The sequence below is a fragment of the Rhipicephalus sanguineus genome, chromosome 9 (genome assembly GCF_013339695.2).
Source record: "Rhipicephalus sanguineus isolate Rsan-2018 chromosome 9, BIME_Rsan_1.4, whole genome shotgun sequence".
Taxonomy (NCBI): domain Eukaryota; kingdom Metazoa; phylum Arthropoda; class Arachnida; order Ixodida; family Ixodidae; genus Rhipicephalus; species Rhipicephalus sanguineus.
Window position 1 is genome coordinate 76,629,410 of NC_051184.2, and position 27,066 is coordinate 76,656,475.

The following is a 27,066-nucleotide window of genomic DNA, read 5'->3' on the forward strand; positions in this document are numbered from 1 at the left end:
AGTTCCATTCTCTTGTGTTATCTTTCTTTAGCGCACCGCCATTTTAAGATGAATTACTAACTCGCCCAGCAGCGCATTCTTCCGACGTTTATTTTTAATTGAAAAAAAAAGGTTTGGTAATTGGAGAATTTATTTTATTGCTACGTTAGAACACCGCAAATGTAGATAACTGGCAGCATTAGATTGATCCTTTAAAAAGAACGTAAAATTTAAAAAGCCCGCAAGAATACAAAGAGGTCCTCGGGAAATACCTGGAACATTACTACAAATAGCATGGCCTATACTTTTCTTGGCCTGATTGTCTTTTAGTTTTTAGTAATGTTGAGAAACTTGCAGCGGCATAGGAATGTCATGATATAAAAAATTGTGTAATGGTCAAGTTAGAACATTTCGAATGTGCATAAGGAGTTACATAATGTAGGTTCTTCAGAATACAATTAATAAAAAACATGCTACAGGAATGGAAAAGAAAGCGCGTTGGAAACATTTGGAGGTATATAGTGAACGACAGCATCAACCCCCGTCCTACGAAGTGTGTCGGCACTCTGACCAATCCTCTTCTGACAATGTAGGATTTCCACCTCTTCACCTCTGAAATAGATAACAACTGGAAAAAAGAGAGCCAGACTTCCATGAAATATGAAACCATTGAAGCAGTAGCGAAATGAGAGCTGCTCTGAAGAATGGTTTCGCATTTGACAACAATTCTGGGAACGCGTGTGACAATTTTTGTACACATTTTACCTACACGCTTCACACTGGCTTGAGCGCGATACCGTTTTAGCTCAAAAACTTTTGCCACTATTGCATGTGCCATTGTCGCTTTCCCAAGGAGTTCAACCAAACATGTGCGAAGTCAAATAAGTTCTGCAGGTGTTCCGCTCGTTGCGAAAATAGCACTCCATCATTAAGGACAACTAGAGAGCCTCCCAGTGCCGTTTTTCGCGAGTAGAATAATGCAGGCGATAGAAGCAAAGCACATCCTGTAACTTCAGAAATAAAATAAAATTAATACGGCTCGCTCTTAACGACTGAAAATTTTCACATATACGTCGAGCAACCATTCTTAAGCTTCTGTTGTGTAAATCCATTGAAAGTTTTGCAGCTGCAAAACCTAAGCAGAAGCATGGTTTCTTTAAGTCTACTTGTTATCTGCGCATTTTCAAAGACCCTGGCTTTCCATACGAAGGCATCGACTGAGGTAAAAAAACATGATATTTCCGGACTAAAACCTAACCTGACGGAACTGGTGGAGGTATGTGATTAATTTATTCAGCATATTTAGTGACTTTCCTTTGTGGTATTCCCAGCTTAATCCCGATACAAATTATGCTTGCTTTTTTTTTTTCATTTAAAGCATTCGCATTACCAGGATTTGGGGACATATGCACGCACCGCCACCTCGCCTCCGTTACTGCGGTGGTCTGCCGTAACTGAATGGGAAATAGGCGAAAAAAATCACATCTGACCAAAAAAGTTATCAAACATAACTCCCTGTTCTATACAGCAGAGACTTATTTGAACTTTCTGTTAAAATTACAGTGTCGCACTACAAACAGCGTGGCTTCCCAGAGTGTGTAAAATTTTACAGTTGGGCCCCATGTGTTTCTAATGCGCGGTGTTCAATTGTCTTGGGAAGCCACGCGCTTTGTAGTGCAATACTGCAATTTTACCGAAACGTTCCAGTAGGTCCTTCCTCTATAGAGCCCCGAGTCGTTTTTGATAGCTTGCTTTCTTCATGAGATAAGATTTTTCTCCCTTTACCCATGCAGTTATGGCAGAACGCCATTGCTACTGCAGAGACATGGCGCCACGCACAAATATCCCCAAATCTTGTGGATGTTTTCTGTTTAGGTAACTGACGTCAAGCTTGGGCATGCCGCTTATGCGTAACAAGAACCAGGGTTGCGTGTAGAGACCCAGATATAATAAATTATTGGGATAGCAATTACATGGACACTGGACGCTCACTTTTCACCATCGCCGTCGCCGTCTGCGTCGCAGTGACGTTCCGGATAACGTCCAATAATACGTTGCCGCGCACGTCGTATGTTCTTTCAACGAGTGAAAGCGTGCGAAGGCAGCCGATGATCGCGACTCAAAAGAGGATACGCGCCGGCCGGTTTTAGTCATGCGCATGGCTCATGGGGGAGGGATCTCGGAGGAGGTGGTGAGGGCTGCACCGCTTCGGCAGGAGCAGCGTACTCTGGTCGGCGGGGCGCGGTCGCGTGCGCACTATATTGATAGGGATCAGCGCACGTCCCAAGCATTTGTAGTAAGCGATGTGCTCTCACGACAAAGATTGTGTTGAATTGGTAGCCGGATGAAAGGGTCGCTTCGCTCCCTACAGTGGTCATGTTCCCTTACGCCACTGTTCTACTGAGTTATGTCACGTCTGATGCTGAGAAAGTTAGCTGGTAGCCTTATTTCGTTTACCCTTCCGATTTGTTACTATCGCATTCACTATTTCGACCTTGAGGCGAATCTGTGACTTTTGTTGTGAAACTGTTGCTTATTTATTTCTTAGAGAAGTGATCCATGAGTCAATTCCTTTGTCGCAGTCATCCCTAATCTTTTTTCTGTGGCCGAGCAAACGCTGCCACGGAAAAGTTAAGCGAATTTTTCGATGACTTCGGTGGATGTTACGTACCTTCTCGAAAGTTCGACAAGTTGATAGATGGAGTATGCGCGCTGTCTTTGACAACTTGCTTCCCCAAAGTGAAAAAGCTTAACGCAGCTTGCACTAGTGGCGCAAGGCTAAAAGCACAGCGAGCTGGTCGGTTTCTTGCTGGTCCTGGCCATTCAAAGTGATGCTATGCAATGCAAAGAGATGCCAAGTTCCGGTCGAGTCCAAGGACAGTCGCATCACGGTGTTTTGGTCTTACTACGCCGTGGACGGTCGAAATGGAGAAAGCAGACGTCTGCTCCCTCTCGCTTGGTAGCACGCTGCGATTCCCGGTAAGCGGCTTCCTCACCGGCATTTCGAACCTTCTTTAGTCTCCCCATGTCTGCCTCTGGCGCGCCGTCTCCACGCACCAGCTTTATAGGGAACTAAGAAAAGCATGCCCTGTTGGCCAAGACGTCACGTCCGGCGCGACCGCGCGGTTGCGCGCAGTGTCCAAGCAGGTGGGCTGGCGGCGGATTCGTGTATGTGCTAGTGAAGCAGGCGCGCAGCTGTGCAACCGGTTACTAAGTAACGCGCGCTGACGTCATCGCGGCTCGGATGTTTTTGTTCGCGTAGGACTGATTACGGTCGGCTTGAACAGCCTCACTGTTACAAAATTCAGAAGGGCTTGCCCTATAGGGAAAATGGGGAGAAGCGTAGCGTGCGCGTGCCTGACGTACCAATCTTGCCTTGTTTGTTTCTTTCCTTCTTTCCTTCTTTCTTTTTTTTTGCTTTCTTTCGCATTCCGCCACGCTTCCTCCTAAGTTCTAACTGCTTCCTTTATCCATGCCGCCAATTGGACTTCCATATACGTGCTTAGCAGCGTAACAGTACAGTTGATATAGGAAACACGGACGGTCATGCGTTAATATAGGCAATAATCAAACGTGGGAACGTCAAGTAATTTCAGATTGCCGTATCATAAGCGGCTGCGCGCCGAGAAGCCCACCATTGTTGGTGCATCAAGTATTAAAAAGCGGCGCATACAGATACGCGTGTGACAGGCGAACCTTCGAGGGCCGCATTCCTCGCAGGCGCCGAGTTTTTCACGTACGACGTCACCACTGTAATATGAGCTATAAAAGCTTCGCTTAGTAATTTCATTACGATCACTGCCCATATTGTAGTGTGAGTTTCCCAGATTTTTAGTACTTTCGAGGTGGCCACGGTGAAGTCCAGCGTCTTATCTGTTTGATTCGCATAGAGCACAGCTCTCGTGTGATCTCAGATTTGCTGGCAAATATGAAGTGGTAATAATTTGAATTGTTCAGCCACGTGGTGTCCTCTAAAATATACAGTGTAATATCTCTAGTAATTACTTTTGGTAATAAATACAACACCTATGATAATATCAGAACTATTGGTCTGGTGCAGCAGTTGCTGTATTCATATGTACTCGTTCGGTGAAGTCAGGCTGCAACGAAGGGGGTAGTTGACTGAAGCAACCATAAATGAGTGCTGGCTGGCTTTGCCTGGAAGAGTGAACTTGACTGCCATGAGTTATCTGCACTGATTGCTTGCTAATGTGTGCGGTATCATTCGTCTGTGGTCGATTTAATTTCTGTGAATCCTATTCATTCTCTTCGTGCTGCGATGTTGCCCGTTTTTGCTGCTCCATGGCTCACTCGGTAGTATCCGCACGTGAGTGAAGCTCTATTTCTCCATTAGCTACATGATATTGCCCAGTGCCCGGTTTGTCGTAACGAGTGATTCTCTCGATCGAGGTTCGAAGGATCTTTTGGAGCTCATCCTGTTTTTCAGCGTGTGGCTGCCTCGCAGTGTTGGATTGCGAGGTGTACGATGCTGGAAAAGCTTATTGATGCGGGCTAGTTCGGCTTGCACTGTAGCTTGTCTTTCTCTTTCTTTGTCGCGTCCTTTTTTGCGCTGCTAAAATGAACGTACTTTGGTGAGTTTGGAGTAGATTGCTTTGGGAGGGATGGATCACTCAACTGTTCAGATTTTTTCAGCGGAAGAGAGTCGAGCGCGGTGCGCTCGCCATTTCCGCCTTGCGGGGCCTGTATCCAAGATGTGATCTTGATGTTACGTTGTATTTTATGTCTGTTAGACCAGCTTCACAATTTGTTCCTAGAACTCACTCCAGGGCCTGTTGAGGCCACCTCAACTTGTTCGAAACGTTCTAGTGTATTCGCAACCTTACTGATGTTTGTTGTCGTGTTCGATACAATCAGCTACGACAATGTATTCAGTGGAGTCTCTCCATTCTAATAGGACTCTCAAACGCGTGGTCTCACTAGATGAGGGGTGAACGCAGTGGGGAGGTGCGTGGTAATAACCTCCCTCTCCCCCAGAGGACTCACCCTCTTCATTGCCTTCTTTCGCTTGTACATCGTGGAGGTAGGCTCCATGCACTTGACGGTGTTCGCACAAAAGAGAAATGTCACTGCGCTTTTGTCGTTAAGGAATTTAACCTATTCAGAGCTCTGACTTTGCTGTCAGTCATCTTGGAAGTGTTTTATGTCCAAGGGAGCAAAGTCCCGATACATTCTTTGTTCTTCGGCAGGCGTTGCCCAAATATTTACAGCGCTTCGTCACCAGCCACATCGCTCTCACGTCCGTCTATAATGCCATTGGGATGCAGTTGTCCGAACTATTTAAGGTGAGCCGTAAAGTTGTCTTAGTCTCGTTCACTGATCACATCCATAGGCAACATTCGTACCTAGACACGAACATCGTAGCTGACTCTGCGGTAGCCGTTTTGGGTCCTACTGCCCTGCCATTGTTTGCCTACGTGGTTCCGACGCTGCCATCCCGATGCCTGCCATCACCGATTGTTATCTTTGAGTAAAATTATGACCCCGTATCAGTCCTCTTTCCGCTACATATTCTGAATAATCAATGTGTGCGGAAGCTTGCTCTCTCTAAAACTAATGTTGAGTATTCTGGTGCTGACATGAATTGGCAAAAGACTTGCAGAATTTCGAAAGTTCCGACTTGAACTCTTCTGCAGTTGCGGTGGTTGGCATAACCCCAATTCTAACAGGTATCACTTCACTTTCGAAGCTGCATTTTGCTCAAATCTCCATATCTTTAGCCTCTCTTTGCCCAGAACGCTACGTTCCATCTACAGTGAAATTTATCGGTCGATTAAAGTACATGGTACGCATAACAAGACAGCTGGTGCGCAGTGTTGTCCCTTTCTCGTCCCCGTCTCGTAGTACGAAGCGCAAGGAGTAATCATGAACAACCATCAACTAGCCACATTCATCACTCGATAAACTGGTTGGCATAAAGTACCCTACATTTCGCCATCGATCAGCAGCTTGACGACCACTCTTTTCACCTTAGCCTGGACGTTCACTCAACCATGTGTAAGAAAATAACGCGATCTCTTGTCAGTTTCTTCGTCATGCGGGCAAGACTACGAGTGTACCGACTAGTACTGTGTTTTCTCTCTTGCCTTGTGTTTGCAGTATGTTCAGGCTATGGCCTACAACATGCGGAGTGTGCCGTTTCTTGCAATTGCGCGACCTTTTGGTGTGACGGCTGGACGATCCATGAGTTTTGTTGGTATACCTTAAGCAGAGCCTCTTCCTTATCCCCACAGACCTTTTTCGATGAGCACGCAAACCAGTGTCATAATAAGCTAACACAGACATTATTGTCAATCCCGGCCGCAGCGGCCGCATTTGCATGGAGGGTAAAGGCTAGAGGCCCGTGCCCTTAGATTTAGGTTACGTTAAATAAACCCAGGCGGTCGAAATTGCCAGAGCCTTTCACTACGGCGTGCCTCGTAATCATTTCGTGGTTTTGGTTCGTAAAACCCCAAATATTATTAATATTGTCTTAGACACGTGCTCTGACGTTAGAAATATGTTGCGAAATAGATATACATTTGCGCATTGCGTCTGTTTTCGTGATTGCGCTGCTTACCATTTCAAAACCACAACGCAAGCAACTAACTCTTTATTCACGCGCCGTAAAACAAGTGCTTTTCTTTGACGTGACTGCCGCATATGTCTATATTATTGTGTTTTATGCACTGCTGTGTACTGGCCGGCAAAGAAAGTGCTGAACTCTTTCCCGCTTTTGTAGGCTCTCAACACAAGCCAAAAGATTTGGCTGAAAATGCTGAGCTACTCAAGAGAATCTGTTACATGTCTTTACTTTGAAAAAATCGAACTCACGAAGGACTCGTATCTCTTCAATGAACGGTACCTAAAACAGGAACAAAGGTGAGTAGAATAAAAACGTCATAAATCAAGGAAGAAAAGGAGTTAGCTTACAAAATAAAAAAAAACTCACAGGGCTGCTAATACATTGGCCTAATACGACTCAAAGGCGAGAGCCATCTTCTTTTTATTCTCAGTCGATATATCGATTCTTCCCGCCGGCCTCCGAAAGCTTTCTAGACCACACCTTGGTTTTGCACTGCCTCCGTGATCGGCCTACCTTTGACCTAGCGAAGGTGTCATCTGATGATGTCATGTGACGGGACGTTGTGTGGCGTCATGGTGAAGTCACATGGGGACATCACGTGATGATGGTGTTTTGCATCAGTCATGTTGACGCAGACACCGCCGGATGCTGACGCTGCTGACGGTAAATTTTCGCGTTTGATCTGAGGCTTTCTCCTTTAAGTATTAGATATGTAGCGTAGATAATACAAAGACCCAGTGTCAGTTCGCCATATTAAGGTCTCTAGGCAGGTCTACGAATGCATTGTTGGTGTACATATATCAGTAACAGTATGCTTCAGATCGATATATAAACTGCTTCAGGTTCTGGGGGAATGCGAAAGCCTGTTGCATATCTCTCTCAATTGAACACAGTGAGAGAACAAATATGTTCACCATTCACCCTGAATCAGGAAACATCGGTGTACTTTATTGTAGAGCAGGGGTATGCTGGACATCCCGTCCTTTGTTGATCTGTTTATCCGGCATGATTATGCCAAGTGAAGTCTTGGGTGACGCCTAATAACTATACTCGGCAATCTTGCGAGTGCCGCCGGCGTTTAACCAGACCCTGACAAGATGCGAGCGGCGCACAAACAAATTTTTGCGAGCTGTGTCCGGGTTTATGTTACTACTTGAGGCAGCACAAAAGTTTAATCATGATCATTGACGTTTTAATCGTCGGGATGGAGACATGCCACTAGGATCAACGTAGGTGCGTATACATTAAACGGTGCTATAGCCGTCCGACTCTAACACAGACCGTGCGAGCTCTCATGTTGTAAAGACACGTTTCACGTTCGCGTTTTACCGATTCCCATGACGAAGGGATCAACCATGTTTTTTTCTTCTATTGTTTCGTTATTCACTCGGAGTTTATTCTAAATCTGTATGAGTGGTAATCTCCCACACAATTTTATTCATATTGTTGAACATGTCATTTGCTTACCATCCCAAAGGAAGAAGATATTTTTCAGTGCAACACTTTCGGAGGGCCCTGACGGACCTGTGATGGATGTCACATTCGGTGCCTCGAAAGGTAAGACGAAAACATTTCCTACGAGTATGACATTCCGTCGCACCACATTTGCGTGTAGCCAATATGAATTTTGCGATATGCGAGGCAAACAATTTGAGCTCTTTGACATCCCGGCTGCGGCAATGATTTTCTGCTTCCGTGGCACGAACTTTTATAATATGGCTTCGGCGTGTCTGTGCCTCATCTCCGTTAACTCGTTTAGCAGCAGCGGGCGTACGAAGCACTTGCACCGGTTGCATCGCTCATCGTGAAGAAAACGCTGCGAGCAGCATGGCTGTTCTGGCGCCAAGCCTTAGGCGCGGCCCAGAAAGGTGCCTTTTCTTTACAGCTTCGCTGTATACCTCTCGTTGGTGGGAAAATTTTGGGGCACAAACACAAAACGCCAGGTGAATAAGGCGGCAATAGGGGCTACTTTGTACGTCTTCATGCTTGTGATGCCCTGCACGTAGACACGGACAAAAGAAGCGAGGAAACAACACAACCCAGGTTAAAAATTACACCATTTCCCGCTAAAGCGGACCATGAGGCGATGCGAAGCCGGAGCACTTGCACGACCGCGTTCCGTTGGCGTTCGTTGGGCATGCTACCGACCTCACGTCGTGGAACGCGAAGAGGAACGCTACGCGCGTCTTGTCTTCCCTCTAGCATGGCCGTTAATTCTCGCAGGGCGAGCGGGGAACGCGATCTACAGGCACGCGAGAGGGGGGCAGCGTAGGAGAGGAGAGAGAGTGGGGAGGGGACGCGCATGTGCTGGCACTCATCGCGGCGTTGCGCAGGAGAGAATTTCGGCATGTCTAGCCTGCGGTTCAGAGGAAGATTGCAGAGGGGGAGGGGAGAGGAGAAGTGGAGAGGAGAAAGGGGAGAGGGAAAGAGGAGATGGGGAGGGGAGAGTGGAGAGGAGGAGTGGGGAGGAGGTGTGTGGAGAGGGTATGCGCATGCGCAGTAAGCATGGTCACGCCGCACACCACCACCACCACCACTACCGGTTTGAACACTGCTATAAGATGCTTCGCATCTAAAAGCCCCCCCTACTGAAAAAACCTATATGGTTTCATACAGGATCCGTATGGTTTCATACAGGACTTACAGGACTAAATATAGGAATTGTATAGGACCGTATGGGGGTATATAGGATCCAAATGGGACCTAAACAGGACCCATATGGCGGTATAATAGGACGCAAGTAGGACCTACAGAGGACCCATATGGCGGTATATAGGACTCAAATAGGACCTCCAGAGGACCCATATGGCGGTTATAGGATACAAATAGGGCTTCCCAGGACCTATATGGCGGCATATAGGATCAACACAGGAGTTGTTTTCTTTCATCCGCTCTCATTCAAACCTCTCACAATCTCATCCTGATCAATAGTTTCGCCTTTTTATCTCTATAAGTGTCAGGACAGCACCTAATTCTCAATGTTATCTTTCAAATTCCCTTTCATCTCACTCTAGCTCTCGAACCAGCTGGCTTTTTTTTTATCTTGACAAGTGGCAGTGCAGCACATAATCATCTGCGTTCATCTACACCTCGTACAACAGTCTTTTTGCACGCGCAACCCCTTACAAAAATGCACTTTTGCGTGTCAATTGACCCCGAACCGAGGCCCTTTTGACTCATAGCTTGGTCAACTTAAACGGCAGCTTCTAATGAGTGCCCTCAATAAACATTGAATTGACATTAGGTTTGAATATTCATTTACTCTCACTCATTTTTATTTTAATTGACATACAGTAGAAAGTTTTAATTGACCCACGGTCACTACACATTTAATTGACCTAGTATTGAGCGCTCTCATGAGGGATGTTGACACCTACATAGCTTCTGGGGTAAAATTCACAAAACTTATTGTGTTTTGTGCGTGCGTGCGTGCGTGTGTGCGCGCGCGCGCGCGTGTGTGTGTGTGGTGTGTGTGTGTGTGTGGTGCGCGTCATATGGCCAGCACCACTATTGGCTGCAGTTTTCTCTTACGCATATTTTCCCCATTTTATTATAAGACACGTTCGTTAATAAGGGTCCTGAATTAGACATAAACCAAACTTGAGGATACAGTTACAGCACTAAGTGAGCAGCATTGCATTACATAAAACTGCATGCAAGCATATGCTTTCAGGCACTGACTGTGCGGCGCACGTGTTTCTGAACTGTGTAGACGGATCGTGTCGCGGTCAAGTGCGACACGTGCATTTGCTTCAATGATTCGCTAAAATGCTGCCTTCCAAAATTAGCAAAAGTACCCTTGATTCAATGTTTATCGGAATGTGTATTCAATGCTTTGACAGGCAGTGTCTTTATTATTATTATTTTATTACTATTTATTCATGAGAAGTACGATAAAAATGGGGATAAAACACGTCGTGGTAGCCGGCTTACGCGAAAAGAATGCGGATTCGACGAACGCGTCTTTCAACGGTCGTGCATTTTTAAGCTGCTCTCCCGACCGTGGGGGGAAAAGGCGCGCCCTATTGTTCCGAAACTCGCCTGTCTGGTAAGTCGCGGGCGGTAGTCCTTTGCCACGTGGCGAGACCATGAGGGGGGAAGAGAAGAATTCTGAGAACGCATGTCGCAAACCTTTCGCTGCACAGGTGCAAGGAGGCCCGTCTACTGTTGCGATCAAGAAAATAACGCGAGAAAAGATCAATTTGTATTTATAGGGTGCTAATATTGCGCCATGAAAACTTGATAGTTCACAAATAAGCTTCGCAGAAGTTATTGGCAGTTACACCAGTGTAAATTTCTGACGGCACTTTAGTTCTTGTTGTGTATCCCTCCGCGCCGCACTTCCTTCTTCAGAATTGCTCACCAGCGTCACGAGTGCGGACGTGTTCGTAACTTTCGATCTCTCTTGCTCTGATTTCGTGGACATCGAGTACCGCTGATGTGCACAGGCCTATCAGCGAAAGAGTGAAGAACATACTTCGCTCATGTGCTGCAATTGTGGCCGTACATGGAAGTTGTTTCGGCGGAACGGTTGTTCACCAGACTCAGCATCGCAACTTTCCTGCGGAAAATGGACAACACAGCCTACATGCAAGACTCCATCGCAGCTCCCTTCTGCAAAGCTGCCGAGACAGATACCGTCACCATGATGTGCCATCACATTTTCTGTATTTGCTGGATCTCCAAACCACGCGCCTCTGTTGATTATCTTTGAAGGTAAGTTTGTCATTTTCACTGCCTTCGTACGTTCTACTCGAAAGTCATGAAAAGTGAAAAGAAGTATTGTGCGTTGGATGTTGTATCAGTATGCAACTACGTAACTATTGTGGTTTACATCACTAAAGTTTTGCAGTTCTGAAGTGTTCTTAACCCTTTGACACGCTATGTACACAATTGTGTACATAGCGTGTCAACTAGGGACTGTGTCAACTAGGGGCTTAGAAGGAGTATTTCATGCAAGTGAGTATTTCATGCTTCATTAATTTCGCTTAATGTAATGACATTCACTTTTACCATACATGTGAACTTATGAGTGCTTAAAATTCCTTCACATTGCTGCTCATTATTCCACAGATGCCTTCAACAAGTATGTGCCGAGAAGCCCAACGAAGTGCGGGAGCTGAACGTTTGAAAAAGATGAACCGTTTTATTGGCGGAGATGCTTAAAGATTAAATAAATAATCAGTTACCAAATATTCTTGCCTGATCGTTTTCTTCAAGTATATATGTAAGTGCAACAGTGAATTCTTACATTCTTATAATTAGACTGCTGCGAGATATCATTACAGCTTGAATTGCTGTATATATTTGCTTTATTATACGCTTCATAAACTGGCATGTCCTTATGAATATGTTCCTTTGCTGCACGTCATTTGTGACCCAAATCGCTGATTCGGCCCATATTACCCATATCACCTGTAACACCCATATAATCCACCTACCTGTATCACCTATACTACCTGTATCACCTATACTACCTGTATCACCTATACGACCTATATCACCTATACGACCTATATCACCTATACAACCTATATCACCTATAAACCTGTATCCCCTACACGACCTGTATCCAATAACATCATATGTATGGGTCCTGTATATATAGGAATTTTCAGTAGGGCCTAATCACCAACAGACGCTCGCGCTCGCGTGCTCTTCTGCTACCAGATGCGCGCTTTCCTTCGGTTTTCACCTCTGACGCTCAGGAAAGGCACTCGGAGAGGTGGACAGACGAGCCGACGAACGCATTCGCTGCAGACTCGTGCACAGCTGCAACGCCACAACTTAAATTTCGACTTCTGGGTGGTTGAGGGGCTCATTGAAAGAAAAATCACAGCATATCCACGGAGTGAATGATGATGAGTGGGCGAAGCTGCGGAGGTTCATCGGTAAACCGTGAACCTTCCGTGAATTCTGCCCAGTACATCATCACCGACGTGAGATCGGGCGCGTTTATACTAAAGGTTCGATGAGTTATGACGACTTGCAGCGCACTTTAATTTTACATGCACGCTGTGAATTTTCATTGTTTAGAAAACCATTGCTTAGAAAACATCTGGCGTCTTTCCTTAAGCAGCTGGCGTCTTTTCGTTTTGCTTTAGAAACATCTGGCGTTCTTTCGTTATGCTTTTACAAAACATCTGGCGTCTTTCGTTGGTTTATTTCATCAATCACGGCGTTTTGAACAAATTTTTATTGGTTTAATCACGCACAGGAGAGATCCTCACCAGGCACTACCTTGGAGGTAAAGAATGGCTGCTAATGGGAATGAGAGACAGAAGAAGTCGCTTTTAGCTAACGCTGCGAATTTTTATTGTTCAACAACGCACAGGAAAAATCTCCCACCGGCACCACCTTGCAGGTCAAAGTGTAAGACTGGTTACATACTACGCTACGAGGGACGAACGGGTGCCGCTTTAAGGAGCTTCGCCCCTAAAATTCCACCACCTCCCACTAAGGAAACCATGTGGGCATACAAAGCACTACTACATGGAGCGTAGGCATTTTCCGCTGCCACACCTAACATTAAATAGACCATAGGCGGTCAGTCTGCGGTTACTGCAGACGGGTACCTACCAGACACCGTACAACGTAAATAAAATTTATTCGGAGCTGGAATGAAGGACAGTGTGCGATGCATGTAATGGCGTCATGGCAATCAGACACGTGATGGCGGGATGCCCCGCCTCTCTCGCCGATCCCGACCGCGAATGGGAGAAGTGGATGCGGCTTATCAAGAGCGACGAACTTGACGATCAATTAAGGGCTGTCCAGAAGGCCCACGACGCCGCCACCCGTCTCGGACTGGTGGTGCCGACGTGGATGCGGCCCGCCTCGGCCTAAAAAACCGAGCTTCAGGACTGTTTATAATAAAGTTATTCAATCAATCAATACGAAGCAACTCATGGGTGGACTTACAGTTCCGTTCCTCACGGGCACCTTGCCTGATGTTAACGCGTCCTTGCAATTGGAGCACACCATGAATTCACTGTAGTTGCTAATGCTGTTATTAGTCCCGAACTCTTGTTGCAGCACGCCACGCGCTTTCATCGCGCGTCTGCAGAATCTCGTCCCCCGACGCCATCACGTGATTGTTGAGAGAGTGTAAGGGGGAGAAGCCACAACGTCTTACCCAGCCCCTTACACAGGCCCGAACGCGCTAGCGCGTGCCAGCGCACATGGTTTTGAATGCGTTACGCCAAGCTAGGACAGCATACGGCAGCCCGGGCCCCTAAAGTGCTCTGCACGTATCATCATCAAGGCGGTCGAAGAACAAGAGGAACAAGACCTCCTTGGAGCGAGCGCGCGCTCAGATGGCTATGCTAGGTGGGATGGTCGCCAAGGGACGGACACAGCCCCGAGCAAAGGCTGCTTCGTATCTAAACCATAGCTGATCACTCCATCATATCAATCGGTGTAACACGAAAGTCAAACGCGTCTTCAGAGAGAGAGTTGAGCGTTTATTGTGCATTGATATATTGAAGTTGAAGTTTGAAGTTTATTTCAGGAAAAAGCAAAAAAAAGAAAGGTACAGTTTGCCTAGGGGACCGGCGAAAAGGCATAAAAGCCTGACAAAGTGCCTGCCCCCTGTAAACCCAAAACCCACCAAAATGACACAGTGCTCAGTGTAAAGTAAAGAGTCAATGAGAAAGTAAGCATAAATGAGCTTCTACACGCAAAGCCTGTGTGTACAGGAAAACATAAATGAGCGAAAATTTGCCCAGGAAATGAAATCAATCAAGCATATATGTGTCTGACAAATCAAACAAACTTAGAGGACATAAACAAACGCTAATGTAAGACATGTAAAATGCTTGTAGAAGCTTGAAATTTCAATACAAAAGGTATCAAAAATTAAAAATCAGAAGGCAACAACATCAATAAGCAATATGTGTGACCAATAAATTAAACATAGTTTAGATAACATAACCAAATGCTGCAGCGCCGAGCTTCGACTGAACCAGACGCTACCCTTATCAAGAATTGCCATGCTGCGTCTTTGGGGCGCGGTGACCCCTTCTTTTGAGGGCCGGCTCCATTATCGACTTGATCTGGTGGAGGTGAAGTGTTGATTGTAGGAACCACCGATTGCAGGAACCATTTAACACGGAATGCGGTAGGAAATGGTTATTTTCATTAACTTGCTCAAGCGGAACTCTTCCAGTTTCTCTATTTTATGCATATTGGCGATGTTTACGACGAGAACTTCTTTCTTTTTTTTCAACCAGGAGTGAAACCAACACCTTACCTATTCAAGTTCTGGGAAAACCATGAAAAGTGCGCAATTTTCAGGCTACCATGTGAGTGGCAGATGAGAATACAGTGTTCTTGGTTAAAGCTAAATGCTCCTTTCTTTCTTTCTTTCTTTCCTTTCTTTCTTTCTTTCTTTCTTTCTTTCTTTCTTTCTTTCTTTCTGTCCGTCTGTCTGTCTGTCTGTCTGTCTGTCTGTCTTTCTTTCTTTCTTTCTTTCCTTCTTTCTTTCTTTCTTTCTCTCTTTCTTTCTTTCTCTCTTTCCTTCTTTCTTTCTTCCTTTCTTTACTCCTTTCTTCCTTTATTTCTTTCATTCTTTCTTTCGTTGTTAGTTTTCGTGAATAGGCGCCTCGTTCGGGTGTCTCTTCACGCATTCTTCTGGCTTTGTGCACCCATGCCATTGCATTAGAAGAGCCCGTCGCTGGGCCGTATTGGTACTTTCGGTAGCGCAGTAGAATTATGAGGTGCCACCTCTGCAGCATTTTGCTCATCATCGGTTCGATGTAGCAAGGGCTATAATGAATGCAGTGGCCGTTTTACAATACCGCTTTGGTATGCCAGCCTCACTTTCAACAGGAACCATCTTGCCCTTAATCTCACCTAGCACCAGCAGATGCCATTTTTATGCAAAATAGTTCTTAAAATTTTTGTTGAGGTCATGAAGCACAAGGTACGGCGGACACAGAGGCGACGAAATAAAAGTGCTTCGGGCTACTCCACCTAGACAAATAAATAGAAAATCAGGTAGCTAAAACCACTACCTTGCTTCAAAGTGCACTCTGGAACATTCAGAGCAAAACTGTGTCCGTAGCGCGACAATGCGCCACTCAATTTATCCTATGGATAAATAGGGTCCTACAGGGAATGCTTGGGGATGCCTACACTGGGCTTGGCCAATTCAAAATTGAGTTGTGCTTGGCGCTAGATCAACAGTACAACTTGTACATGGGTCATTTTAAATTGTATGGGAGGGCCGATTAGAAAAGTTGCGGGGGGGTGGGTAGTTTAGATGATATGTCAACCTATAGGTGAAAAAGCGAGGAGGTCGTTGGCGTAGCAAAGCCAAGTGGACCATTTGACACTGCGAATCAGTTACTCAAATATTGCTTGCGCGTTACGGAACCAAAAGGGCATGACGTGGATTTTTGGTACCCTTGTACCAAAAAGCCACACCACATTGCTATATTATACCCAATGGTAGTGTCCCTGGGGCGTAATGAAGGCTGTCTTCACTCGATCGCTTTAGTCAACGGCAATTTGCTAATAGTCAGACCGCAAGCCATAGAAGAAAAGTGCCGTCCACCATGAAGAGAATCAAGTGCATTGTCTATTCGTGGCAAAGGGTCTAATTCCTCCTTTGCAATCTTGTTAAGGCACCGATAGTCAGTTCAGAACTACCAGGTTTTGTCTTTCTTCTTGACAAGTATCAAAGAGGATGCGAAGGACCCTAAGATTATTTCATTGTGTTCTTTTGCGAGGGTCTGGTTGGTACATCATAAGAAGACCATGTAACAGCGCGAGACGGGACTGGGCACACGTCAGAGCTCTAACAGCCAAATGATTTATTTCCAGAAGCAGCACATAAAGGCATCATGAAGGTTACACAAGAAGAAAACAACGTAGATTGAGAAAGAGAAAAGGCGGATCACGGTTAGCAACGGAAAATCACTAGTTTTAATAGATGGTAACAAGGGCTTGGCAGAGATACTCAGAAAAGTATTCCGGAATACAGATATCGAAATGCATGGGCTGGAAGCCAAAAATACTGATACTGAGATACATTTGTCTTTGACGCAACGAGATATTTCGGAGAAACATTTCCAAAAAACGAAAAAAGTATCCTAGAGTATAGTTACAGGGATACAGATACAAGAATACAAATACTGCAATACTTTTTTGTTTCTAAGATGCTGATGCTACGCCAAGACATTTATTAGGAGCAGGATAATATTGTGATCAATGTTCCAACGAATTGAAACTTGCAAGTCAACACTATCGCTCGAATCACTAGCGAACGCCTGTGCATTAAAAACATACATTTGTTTCTAGACAGAAGGTCTGTTAAGCACAATGTTGTTAGGTTAATTGCACTTAGGCAACAGCATCTTCTCAAAGAGGCTGCCATGTACACAGTGTTGATTCGGCCTCAATACAAGACTAGCGAACTCACGAAATGGCTATGCAACCTAAAGAAATTTGGGGTACGATACGTGTCAGTTACTTTCTTAGGCAGAGGATGACAATACTCCTTCCGCGATTTTGCCACAAGCTGCGTCAGGCGCTCTTACCCCATGGCCCATTCTGTGAGTGTGAAGAACTTTTCCCCGCTCACTCCGTGTCGCCGACCAGTAGCACGCGCATTTGCTTGGATTAGGACACGAAAAGTCTTCCCTCCTCCTTGGAAACGGGTTAGCTCATTTCCGAAGAAAAAGTAACGGGATACCCGTGTCCTGCGATGTATCCCAATATAATAGATACCCTCGTAATCATATTTGTAGCGCAAGAACCAGACGCAGACAAAAGTGAGGAGCACATACACCGGACGGGTACTAGGACTAGCACCCGTGCTGTGTCTGCGTCTGGTTTTTGCGCTACGAATATGATTACAAGTGACTCAAACCAATCAGCCCGCATCACCGCCTTGAATAATCGATACATCGCAGAAGTATTTCACTACTGAAATACAAATACATTTCGCAACTGTATCTCGATACAGAAAAATCGATACTCAAAAGTATCCTCTAAGATACTATCGCGATATTCTAGTATCTCTAACTACATATCTTGCACAACGCACTTAGCTTGTTGGGGCGATAGCGCAAGCTTTAGCTCTGCTTTACACGCAACTTTCCCGACGTTATGGGAAACGCAGTGCGCTTAGCGTATGACAGCAAACCTAAATTTTGTAAGCTGTGTCTGTGGAGTTTGTTTTCCGGTGTTTTTAAATCGCTGACTAGATGTTTTCCGGGTAGCCAGCTAATTTCAGCCTGACAGCTTGCACTGAAAGTCTCTTTCCCGTAGCGCTCAAATAAACACGTGTGAAGATGCTCGCAAAAATACCTTATCGATTAGAGCTGTGCACGGGCCGTATTTCCGAGCCCGAGTCCGGCCCGGGCCCGCAGACTTTGTCGAAGGCCCGCCCGATCCCGACGGCAAAGGGCTGCGAGCCCGCCCGGCCCGGCCCGACGTACGAAAACACAATCCCGGGCCCCACCCGGCCCGGCCCGGCCCGGCTTTTTGAAGGTTCGCTGCGAAAACTACACATCGTTTTCCGGCAATTTGACATTTTGTTGAGCATATCAAATATGATCTAACGACACACGACGAAGAGTCTCTATTACACAGATTACAAATTACAAGTAGACGGCCTCATGCCAGCAACAATGGAGTTCGCTCGCCAAAGCCGTCACGTGTATGGGGTATATGCCTATGCAAGCGTCAGCTTGCACGAAGGCGATCTACGTCGGGTCGCTCGTCGCTGTCGCGTGCATTTTCACTCATATGGGATTTGGCCTTAAATCTAACGCGAACAGTCGCGTGGCGCCGTCACTAGCTCAGGTGGTGTTACTTCTCCGTTTGTCGGAGTGCAACAGAGGCAGTGCTTTACCTGCTCCTCTTTTGTTTAAAGTAGCGAATGGAAAGGAAAATCGGTAAAGGCGGTCGCGGTAAAGGCGCTGTATGCGTGCTGGAAAACAATTCCCGCTCATTCTCTATATTTCGGGCTTGAGTCGGGCTTTGCGCCGGGCCCGAGCCCGGCCCAATAAAACGCCAAGTAGCCCGAGCCCGGCCCAGGCCCGAGGTGAAATACGTCGGCCCGCCCAAGTCCGGCCCGCGGGCCGGGTCGGGCTCGGGCTTTCGGGCTACCCAGAGCCCGTGCACACCTCTATTATCGATGATTCGCTTTAGAAACTTGGATCGTGTGGAAGAAAATGAACGAATCCGTTTCTTTGAGGAAGGTTAATAAAGCCACTGGTGTTGATTGAATACCAGTTAATGTTATTAAAGATAACATTAACCTTCTTTGCATTCCGATATGTCATATTTTCAACCATGCATTTGCATGTCGTATATATCCATCTAGCTTAAAAACCGCCAAAGTAGTTCCTGTATACAAATCAGGGGCCTAAAACAACCCTGAAAACTACAGACCAATCTCGGTTCTAAGCTGTCTCAATACACTTTTCGAGAAGCTAATTGTCCTTCAAATAAAACGCTTTCTGGTTGATAACGACATCATATGCTCACAACAGCACGGATTCGTTCCCGCTAGGTCTACTGCATCAGCTATTCACATCGAGCAGCTTACTCCGTATTTTAATGAACAGGTATGGGAGACAGGCGTGGTTCCACAACATTGGAACGAAGCCAAAATCGTCCTTATTCCGAAACCAGGAAAAGCCCACGCCCTACAAAATCTCAGACCAAGCTCACTAACATCCTGCCTTGGCAAATTATTTGAAAAGGTGATTCACACACGTCTCACGTCTTACATCGAAGATCGAAACCTTTTTCCAACTGACATGTTTGGATTTCGCCAACATTTATCAACGCAGGACGTTTTCCTACTCCTTCGGGAGGAGGTCCTTTGCAATACCACGGTTGGTACAGAACATCTCGTCGCAGCTCTTGATTTTAAAAGCGCATTCGACGCTATGTCACATGAGCTCATCTTATCTGAGCGAATTGACATCGGTTGTGGGCAAGAAATATATAACTTTCCTGACCGCTTGCACTGCTACAATAGGCATAGGCACTACGCGCTCAGATCATTTTCACATGCCCAATAAAGGTACACCGCAGGGGCGATACTCTCTCCCTTCTCTTTAACATCGGCGTGAGGCGCTTAGCCAAATACCTCGACGGCATTCCAGGGCTAGGGTATGCGTTATATGCGGACGACGTTACCTTATGGGCCGACAGTGGCTCTTTAGGACAAAAACAACAAATCCTACAAGACGCAGTGACCGCTGTTGAAAACTTCGCTCGCCGTAGCGGAATGAGCTGCGCCCCCGAAAAATCTGAATTTCTTAGAATCGGAGGCCGAGGCCGCAGAATTCACGAGCCGGTCAACCTCTTTCTAGGAGACCACCAGATCAGAGAGGTGCAGAAAATGCGAGTACTCGGACTCTGACTTCAGAGCAACAAGCGAGTGGACCGAACAATCAAACTCTCAGAACAACGGTGAAGGAGATTTCCCGTATGATTTATAGAGTCACCTATCACCGAAAAGGTATCAAGGAAGCTGAGACGCTCCGGCTTGTTCAGGCTTTTGTCCTCAGTCGGCTCACATATAGTCTTCCTTTCCAGGACCCCAATAAAACAGATCTAAATGTCCTAGATGCGTTGATCCGAACATCGTACAAAGCGGCTCTCGGCCTACCAATCGGAACATCCACTGAAGGCCTAGAAGCCCTCGGTATACACAATAATTATGAGGAGCTACGCGCGGCAGTGCTCATTTCTCAACGCGAAAGGCTTAGCTTAACCACTCCTAGGAGAAAATTGCTATGCCGTGTAGGTTACCCATCTCGTCCTCAGTATGCGGGAGAAGAATGGAGTCCATGGCTAAACAGGTACGTGAAAGGATCTTAGTAGCCTCTATTCCCAAAAACATGAGCCCACAATACCACAAAGGTCGTAGAAGCGCTCGAGCTTGCAAGTTACTGTGGTAATTCGGGGGAAATCCTGACACGGTGTACACAGACGACTCCCGATGCGGTACCAACAAGTACGCCCTCGCAGTCGTAGGAGCGGCCGCAAGTGAAGGGCTTCTGACATGCGCCACTACTCGAGCTGCGTCCGCGAATACCGCAGAAGCTTCAGCCATCGCGCTAGCTATTAAAACTAAGGATATCCTGGGACAGCCATCACTTATTCTTACCGATTCCAAGGTCGCATGTAGACTCTTTCTCACCGGGAGACTACCACACAGCACCATTCGCCTATTAGGACCCGACCTAACGCAGGACCATGCGATCATCTGGTGCCCGGGACATGCGGCACTCGATGGCAATGAGAGAGCGGACGGCGCAGCTCGTGCTTTTATTATCCGAGCGGCCGACCACTCAGACGAACATCCTTTCTTACCGCGAGACATCCTTGAGCACCAAAGGCTTGAGCGACGACAGTACAGTCCACCACACCCGTATCTATCTGGCCGGGACTCTTATGACTGGTGCCGTGTACAAACACATACATATCCGAACCTTTCTTTCAAACATGCCATTCACCCCAATGTACAGCGATAGCTGGCCGTGGGGCGGAGGCAGGCCCACTCTCACCCACATAACGTGGGATTGCCAGAACAGGCCACCCGAAATTAACTCGGCGCAAATAGCCGGCAAAATTTCCGGAAGGGAAATTAAATATATATATATATATATATTATAACTCTCTCGCACAATATAATCACCGCGCTCCACAACGGTGAAATCGCAATAGCAGTCTTCCTAGATATTCAAAAGGCATTCGATACAGTTCCTCACGACATACTGCTACAAAAACGTGAAAGTTATGGCTTCAGTGACAGTTCACACCAGTTCTTCTAAAGCTACTTGTCCTCGCGCAAACAAAAAGTGGTGATAAACAATAATGAATCTGCACACAGCGCAATAGTGTGTGGAGTGGCCCAGGGATCCGTATTAGGCCCGGTACTTTTTTCACTCTACATAAACGATTTCCCCAAAACATTAGTGTATTCTAAAGAATTAATGTATGCGGACGATACTGCCATATTATTCACAGGAGATTCTCAACACTGCAATCCAACATAATATCTGAATAGACACACGTAAGCAAGTGGTTTATACAGAATAAATTGACACGATATTCAGGGAAAGCGAAGTATGTAGTTTTTCGATCATGGCGAGAGAATATTGATACGGCGTCTATGCAACTTTACCTGAACAACAGTCTTATCAAATAAGTGGTTTATTTTAAATATTTAGGAGTGTTTTTTGACCAGTACCTTCACTGGGAAGAACACATTCATTGTTTTTGTAGAAAGGTGGCTTACGGTTGTTATACTTTCATCAAAGCACGCGAATGCTTTCAACCCAGCATGCCTCGAACATTGTACTTTTCCTTCTGTCATTCACATAAAGCTACTGCAATGAATCATGGGGTGTAACATACTCGACACACCTAGGGCCATTACTACGACTACAAAAGAGAGCCCTAAGCATAATAGGTGGAAACCATGGATATTCATATAAAACTACATTTCAGGAACAACAAATCTAACCAGTTTGGGCATTTCGCGATTATAAGGTTGCCCTTTTTGTTCAGAAATTTATAGGCACTAGCTTTCCCCTCTCCTCCACTCTATTTACAATACAATCGCGAAACACTAGACACGCATCGAATGGCAATTTTAATTTACCTACCAGCTATAAATTATATGGAAAACCCTTATTGAAATTTCATGGGACAAAGATTTGGAACCTAATACCCTTAGAAGTTAAAGTGGCAAGAAATTTTAAGCACAGTGTGAAATTATTTTGCTTGCAGCATCAGGACATGTAAATAGGCTTTGCTTTCGTTCTCACTTTCTCCTGCGCTAATATGTGCTTTTACCCATTTACTTGTTATATATGATGACGATGATGATGAAGCGAACTTTATTTGGGTATGTTGTGAAAATTCGATTATGTACATGCGCTTATGTATATATGTATGTATGTGCATATGTGAATAGGTATATGTATAAATAGGTGTGTATAGATGTGTTTATTATATATGCTCTGCTAAGCTGCTTTTATGTACTCCGATATGGACCGATCACTAGCCAATGTAGACTAACGGTCTAGATATCTTGTAATCTTTTCTTTGAGTTGTCAATAAAAATCAGATTGATGAAAAAAGCGCATGCTTCCAGCCAAGGTTTGGTAAATATTATCAGGAAAAGTATTCCGGAATACAGATATCCAAATACATGGGTTAGAAGGCTAAAACACAGATACTGAGATACGTTTGCATTTCACGTAACGAGATATTTCAGAGATACTTTTGCAAAAAGACGAAAGAAGTGTCCAGGGATACATATAGAGCAATACAGTTACACGAATACTTCTTTTGTCTCGTGATGCTCAACTCCACAAAGACATTCCTTAGGTGTAGCATAATGTAAATAAATTTGCAGCGCATAGACACTTGCAGTTTATTTATTTATCACAGTACCCTCAGCGCCATTATTACATTACAGAGAGGGGGTTACAATGAACATTATTTGTAATAATGACATATTTTCACATAACAATTGCAATAAAAAGTACGCTATATGACAGCAAGAGTAACAAGCACTGGACTCGGAAATTGACGTACTTGGTGACAACAAAATCAGCTCTGCTGGATATACATTGTTCAAATAAATTACTCGAATCATTATCGAACACCAGTGAATTGAAAAAAAAGTATACACTTATTTTACACATCAGATCTGTTTTCGCGAGAAGGTTGCTGTGTTTATCGCACTTCAGCAACAGGAGCTGCTCAAATAGGCTGCCTTCTAAACAGCGTCGGTTCGGCTTCAACACAAGACTCACGAAAGAAAAAAAAGTATCACTGTCACTGCAGACGAGCAGAAACTTGTGTCCTAGTGAATAAATGCAACCTTCATAGCCGGACAGCCCTGCAGTATGGCGATATCTCTTTTCGGGTCATGTAGGTACCAAAACACTTCCGCCCTCAAGTGTGTCTGTTCTCACCGTTGAAAAGCCAAAGTCGGTCCCCACCTTCGGAATCCTCAACCGTCTGGCCCTGTTTTGATAGAGTAGGCTCCATTGCGCCTAGCTAATTATGACCAGCCTACAGCTGGGTCAGACGGCTAAGGAGTCGCCTGCCAATATAGCCCGGCCACAAAAACATAAGTGCAATGAAGTGCAGTATGTCAAAACTGCACAGTTGAAACATTCGCTTTCTAAAATCCCGTTCTTTGGGGGTGAGAGGGCTCAAGCCCTCCCAGGTCGCTCCTGCCAGCTTTCTTAAAACAGACGCGGGAACAGAGACAGCTGCTCGATCGGCCGATCAGACACTACAGCGAGGGTCACCACCACGGACGCTACCGGCACCCATTTCAGCAAGCCGCAACAGGCGAAGTAGGCTCAAGCCTGGTACCACAAAAGACCGTTTCACACATGTAGATCGCTTAGTAACGCACCCTGACAGACGGGAGGCGTGGCTGAAAGCGCGACAAAGACAGCCATCTTCTAGTCGCTTCCGCCGCCACAACGGCAACTGCTATTGAAAGTGCCACCGCTTTGAGAAGTGAACGCGCGCGAAGCGTTGTAGCGCCTCTGTTTCAAGGCGGACTCCGCGCGCGAGGTCAGGAAGTGATGGCTTGTCGCTTGAAACAAATTAGGTGTGCTACACTGGCAGAGGCCGATGAAAGTCGCCTCCGCGATTCTGGTGTCAGCGGCATCGCGAGTTTTACCACATGGGCAATACTTGAGGGGAAACCGTCGCCGCGCTTCCTATGTCGCTAACCGGCGGCACGCCTTTGCTTGTCTTGGGACAAAAAATATCTTCATTGCCCCCTTGGAAACAAGCCTTAGCTCATTTCCGGAAAAAAATAATGCGACACCAGTGTCATGCATAATATCGCGATACAATCGACACGTCGTAATAGTATTTCAGTACTGAGATACAAACATATTTTTCGAATGTATCTCGATACAAAAATGCAGATACTCAAAAGTGTCTTTGAAATACAATCGCGATACTGCCCAGACCGGCTCCCAGCGCACGTGATAAAATTTGAAAATAATTTCGCTGTCTTAATATTGACATATTCCGCACACTGTGGGAATTGATGTTACGTGAAACATGCGGTGGGAAGTTGAGTGTGAGTGAGTTAATAAACTTTATTAAGAGCCCGGGCGAGGCGGATGGAAAAGGGGATTAACCCCTGTACCGTCCCACTCTCCGTCGATGATGATGTATGCCGCATTTTTTACATTCATCTTTACATTCCCGCAAATAGAGCGCTTTTTGGAAATAGTGTAGATGATTACTGCTGCTATAAATGACGCGCACAACGAAGTTCGTGCGCCCAAAGCGCATGAATTGCTGAAGAATCGAATTCATCCATTTCACTCTCACTTTGAACTTGCTGATGTACATGTTGCCGTTCGCTTATTTGATTGAAAACGTTTGTTTAATGTCGCTCAAACGAGTTATCTGCTCTTTCTTTCAGCTGGCTGTGAGCAGTATGTCTGGGATTCGCGTGTTAAGAAAAATGTTAAGCATTGCGACAAAGCGTATAAACGCATTTGTGGGAAGATGCGCTACATAGTTTACAAACGCACTTGCCGAACTTGAACATCTTCTCTCCTATGTTCCTCAGAAGTTGTTGTACGGATCACTGAAGAGAATAAAACTGTTTTTGCTGCAGTATTCCCTACCATCTTCCTATCAATAATCATGCTCGCTGTATATATAGATATAAATAAATAAATAAATAAATAAATAAATATATATATATATATATATATATGTGTGTGTGTGTGTGTGTGTGTGTGTGTGTGTGTGTGTGTGTGTGTGTGTGTGTGTGTGTGTGTGTGTGTGTGTGTGTGTGTGTGTGTGTGTGTGTGTGTGTGTGTGTGTGTGTGTGTGTGTGTGGAGAGAGAGTGTGTGTGGGGTGTGCGTCCCAAGAATAAAAGCATGTGTGTGTGTGGGGGGGGGGGGGAGAGAGAGTGTGTGTGGGGTGGGCGTGCAAAGAATAAAAGCATGGCGGCGGAGCCAAACAACGCCTCCCGTTCATAGCGTCATACAAGTCGACAGGATGAAGACCTGGCAGCCGACTCATCCACCGCATATGATCAACGAAGCCCTCAACAAGGCACATTGACCCCATACAGACCACAGAAGTAGATCCCCAATGTGACTAGCGTCATGGCAGCCCCATTGGTGGACCTCGACATCCCAAGGTACACCGGATCAGGGCACGATGGACACGTAAAAGACGGGTTCAATATTTTCTAACTCCACGGTACAGCTGCATTACAGTGAGAACGCGATATGGTCGTCAGTTTAAGCGAGTACTTCACTGGTGAGGCCTTCCGATTTTATCTCACGCACGTCTTCGAAAACAATGAGTCGTGGACAAAGATCAAATAAATCATATCCGGGCATAAAAAATTGGACGAAGCCTCGTCTATCTGGAGAAATTAGAACTCAGTCATCTTTTTAAAGAACCTAGCCTTCAGCCAGGCTTGCCTTTTGTACAAAAATAGCTATGGTATACTTCTTCACTGCAGCACAATTATCAATCCAATATTGAACCACACGACTTGCGTCGTTGCTCCTCTTGCGTAAGCGGCCCACCCCCTCGTTTTGTGTCAAGTGGCTTTTCTGGGACTCTTAACTCTCCCCGTACGCTTCAAGAGATTCCTAGGTACGCGTAGACCAGGTGGAATATCGTGCAAATAACCTCCGAAGCCAATGCCATTCCGCAAGAGTTCATGCTTCAGGAGTATTTGACGGAGTGTTTCCACAAAGCGGACCCTTCACTGCTGGACAAGCAAGACCACAGCACACCCTGCACCAGCTACCTATGGACATGACATCAGCTTGCGAAGAAAATGAAGGTCATGTTCCGACAGGGGCTCCACTTCAGCAATTTTCTCAGCAACAACAGTACGGCCCACACAGGCAGGCTAGTCGATCACCTTAAAAGATTTCAACTAATCCTCCGACAAGCACAACAACCGAAGGAAACTTCATCGGAAGCAGGCAGAATCACGGCTAAAATGACGACGTCGTAAAGAAACTTCACCTAAAAACAACGCAAAAAGCTGCCAAACACCAATAGACGCTGTGGAAGGTCTCGTATATCAATGTACAATAAACACTGAACTAATTCTGCGAGGACACGTTTCACTTTCGTGTTATACCGATTCTTCTTACGGAAGGATCAACCATGTTTTGTGAGCTTAAAGAACTTCCTCGGGACATGGAACTAACTGCAGACTTTAACATTTTCTGTTTATCAGCTTTCGGACAACCGCGTTCATTTCTTTGTTGTTAATTTTTACCCACGCCTTCTTTACGGGGAGAGTGAATCCTGTGACGTAGGAAGCGATGGCAGGAAAAGCCGGCCAAGAAGTGCACGTTATTTAGAATAAAAGTAGGGCGTCAGAGCCAAACCAGGTCTCCCATCCATGGCGTCACACACGCACACACATATTACATATAGTATACCATATACCGTTTTAATTGCTATAACCTTCAGATAGATACCGCTTTAACAACCA

The 27,066-nt window shown here is 45.6% G+C and overlaps 1 protein-coding gene across 3 annotated transcripts; it reads left to right on the forward strand.

Annotated features, from left to right (window-relative positions):
- Window positions 1-991: 991 nt before the first annotated feature.
- Window positions 992-25,207, forward strand: LOC119405337 (uncharacterized). Of its 3 annotated transcripts, none has more exons than XM_037672173.2 (5): window positions 995-1,255; window positions 6,719-6,858; window positions 8,040-8,119; window positions 14,794-14,865; window positions 25,008-25,207. In XM_037672173.2, the coding sequence occupies exons 1-5, from the start codon at window positions 1,127-1,129 to the stop codon at window positions 25,130-25,132; spliced, it is 546 nt and encodes a 181-aa protein (XP_037528101.1). In that variant the 5' UTR covers window positions 995-1,126; the 3' UTR covers window positions 25,133-25,207. The 3 variants fall into 3 exon arrangements, with proteins under 3 accessions (XP_049275215.1, XP_037528101.1, XP_037528102.1); XM_037672174.1 differs by lacking the exon at window positions 995-1,255 and adding an exon at window positions 5,201-5,282; XM_049419258.1 differs by lacking the exon at window positions 14,794-14,865 and having other exon boundaries at window positions 992-1,255.
- Window positions 25,208-27,066: the final 1,859 nt, after the last annotated feature.

Excerpts from the sequence above, each read along its gene's own strand:
- LOC119405337 (XM_037672173.2), top strand. The coding sequence starts at position 1,127 with ATGGTTTCTTTAAGTCTACTTGTTATCTGCGCATTTTCAAAGACCCTG. Across the intron at positions 1,256-6,718 it reads ACCTGACGGAACTGGTGGAG|GCTCTCAACACAAGCCAAAA; the intron begins GTATGTGATTAA and ends CCGCTTTTGTAG. Across the intron at positions 14,866-25,007 it reads CGCAATTTTCAGGCTACCAT|CTGGCTGTGAGCAGTATGTC; the intron begins GTGAGTGGCAGA and ends TCTTTCTTTCAG.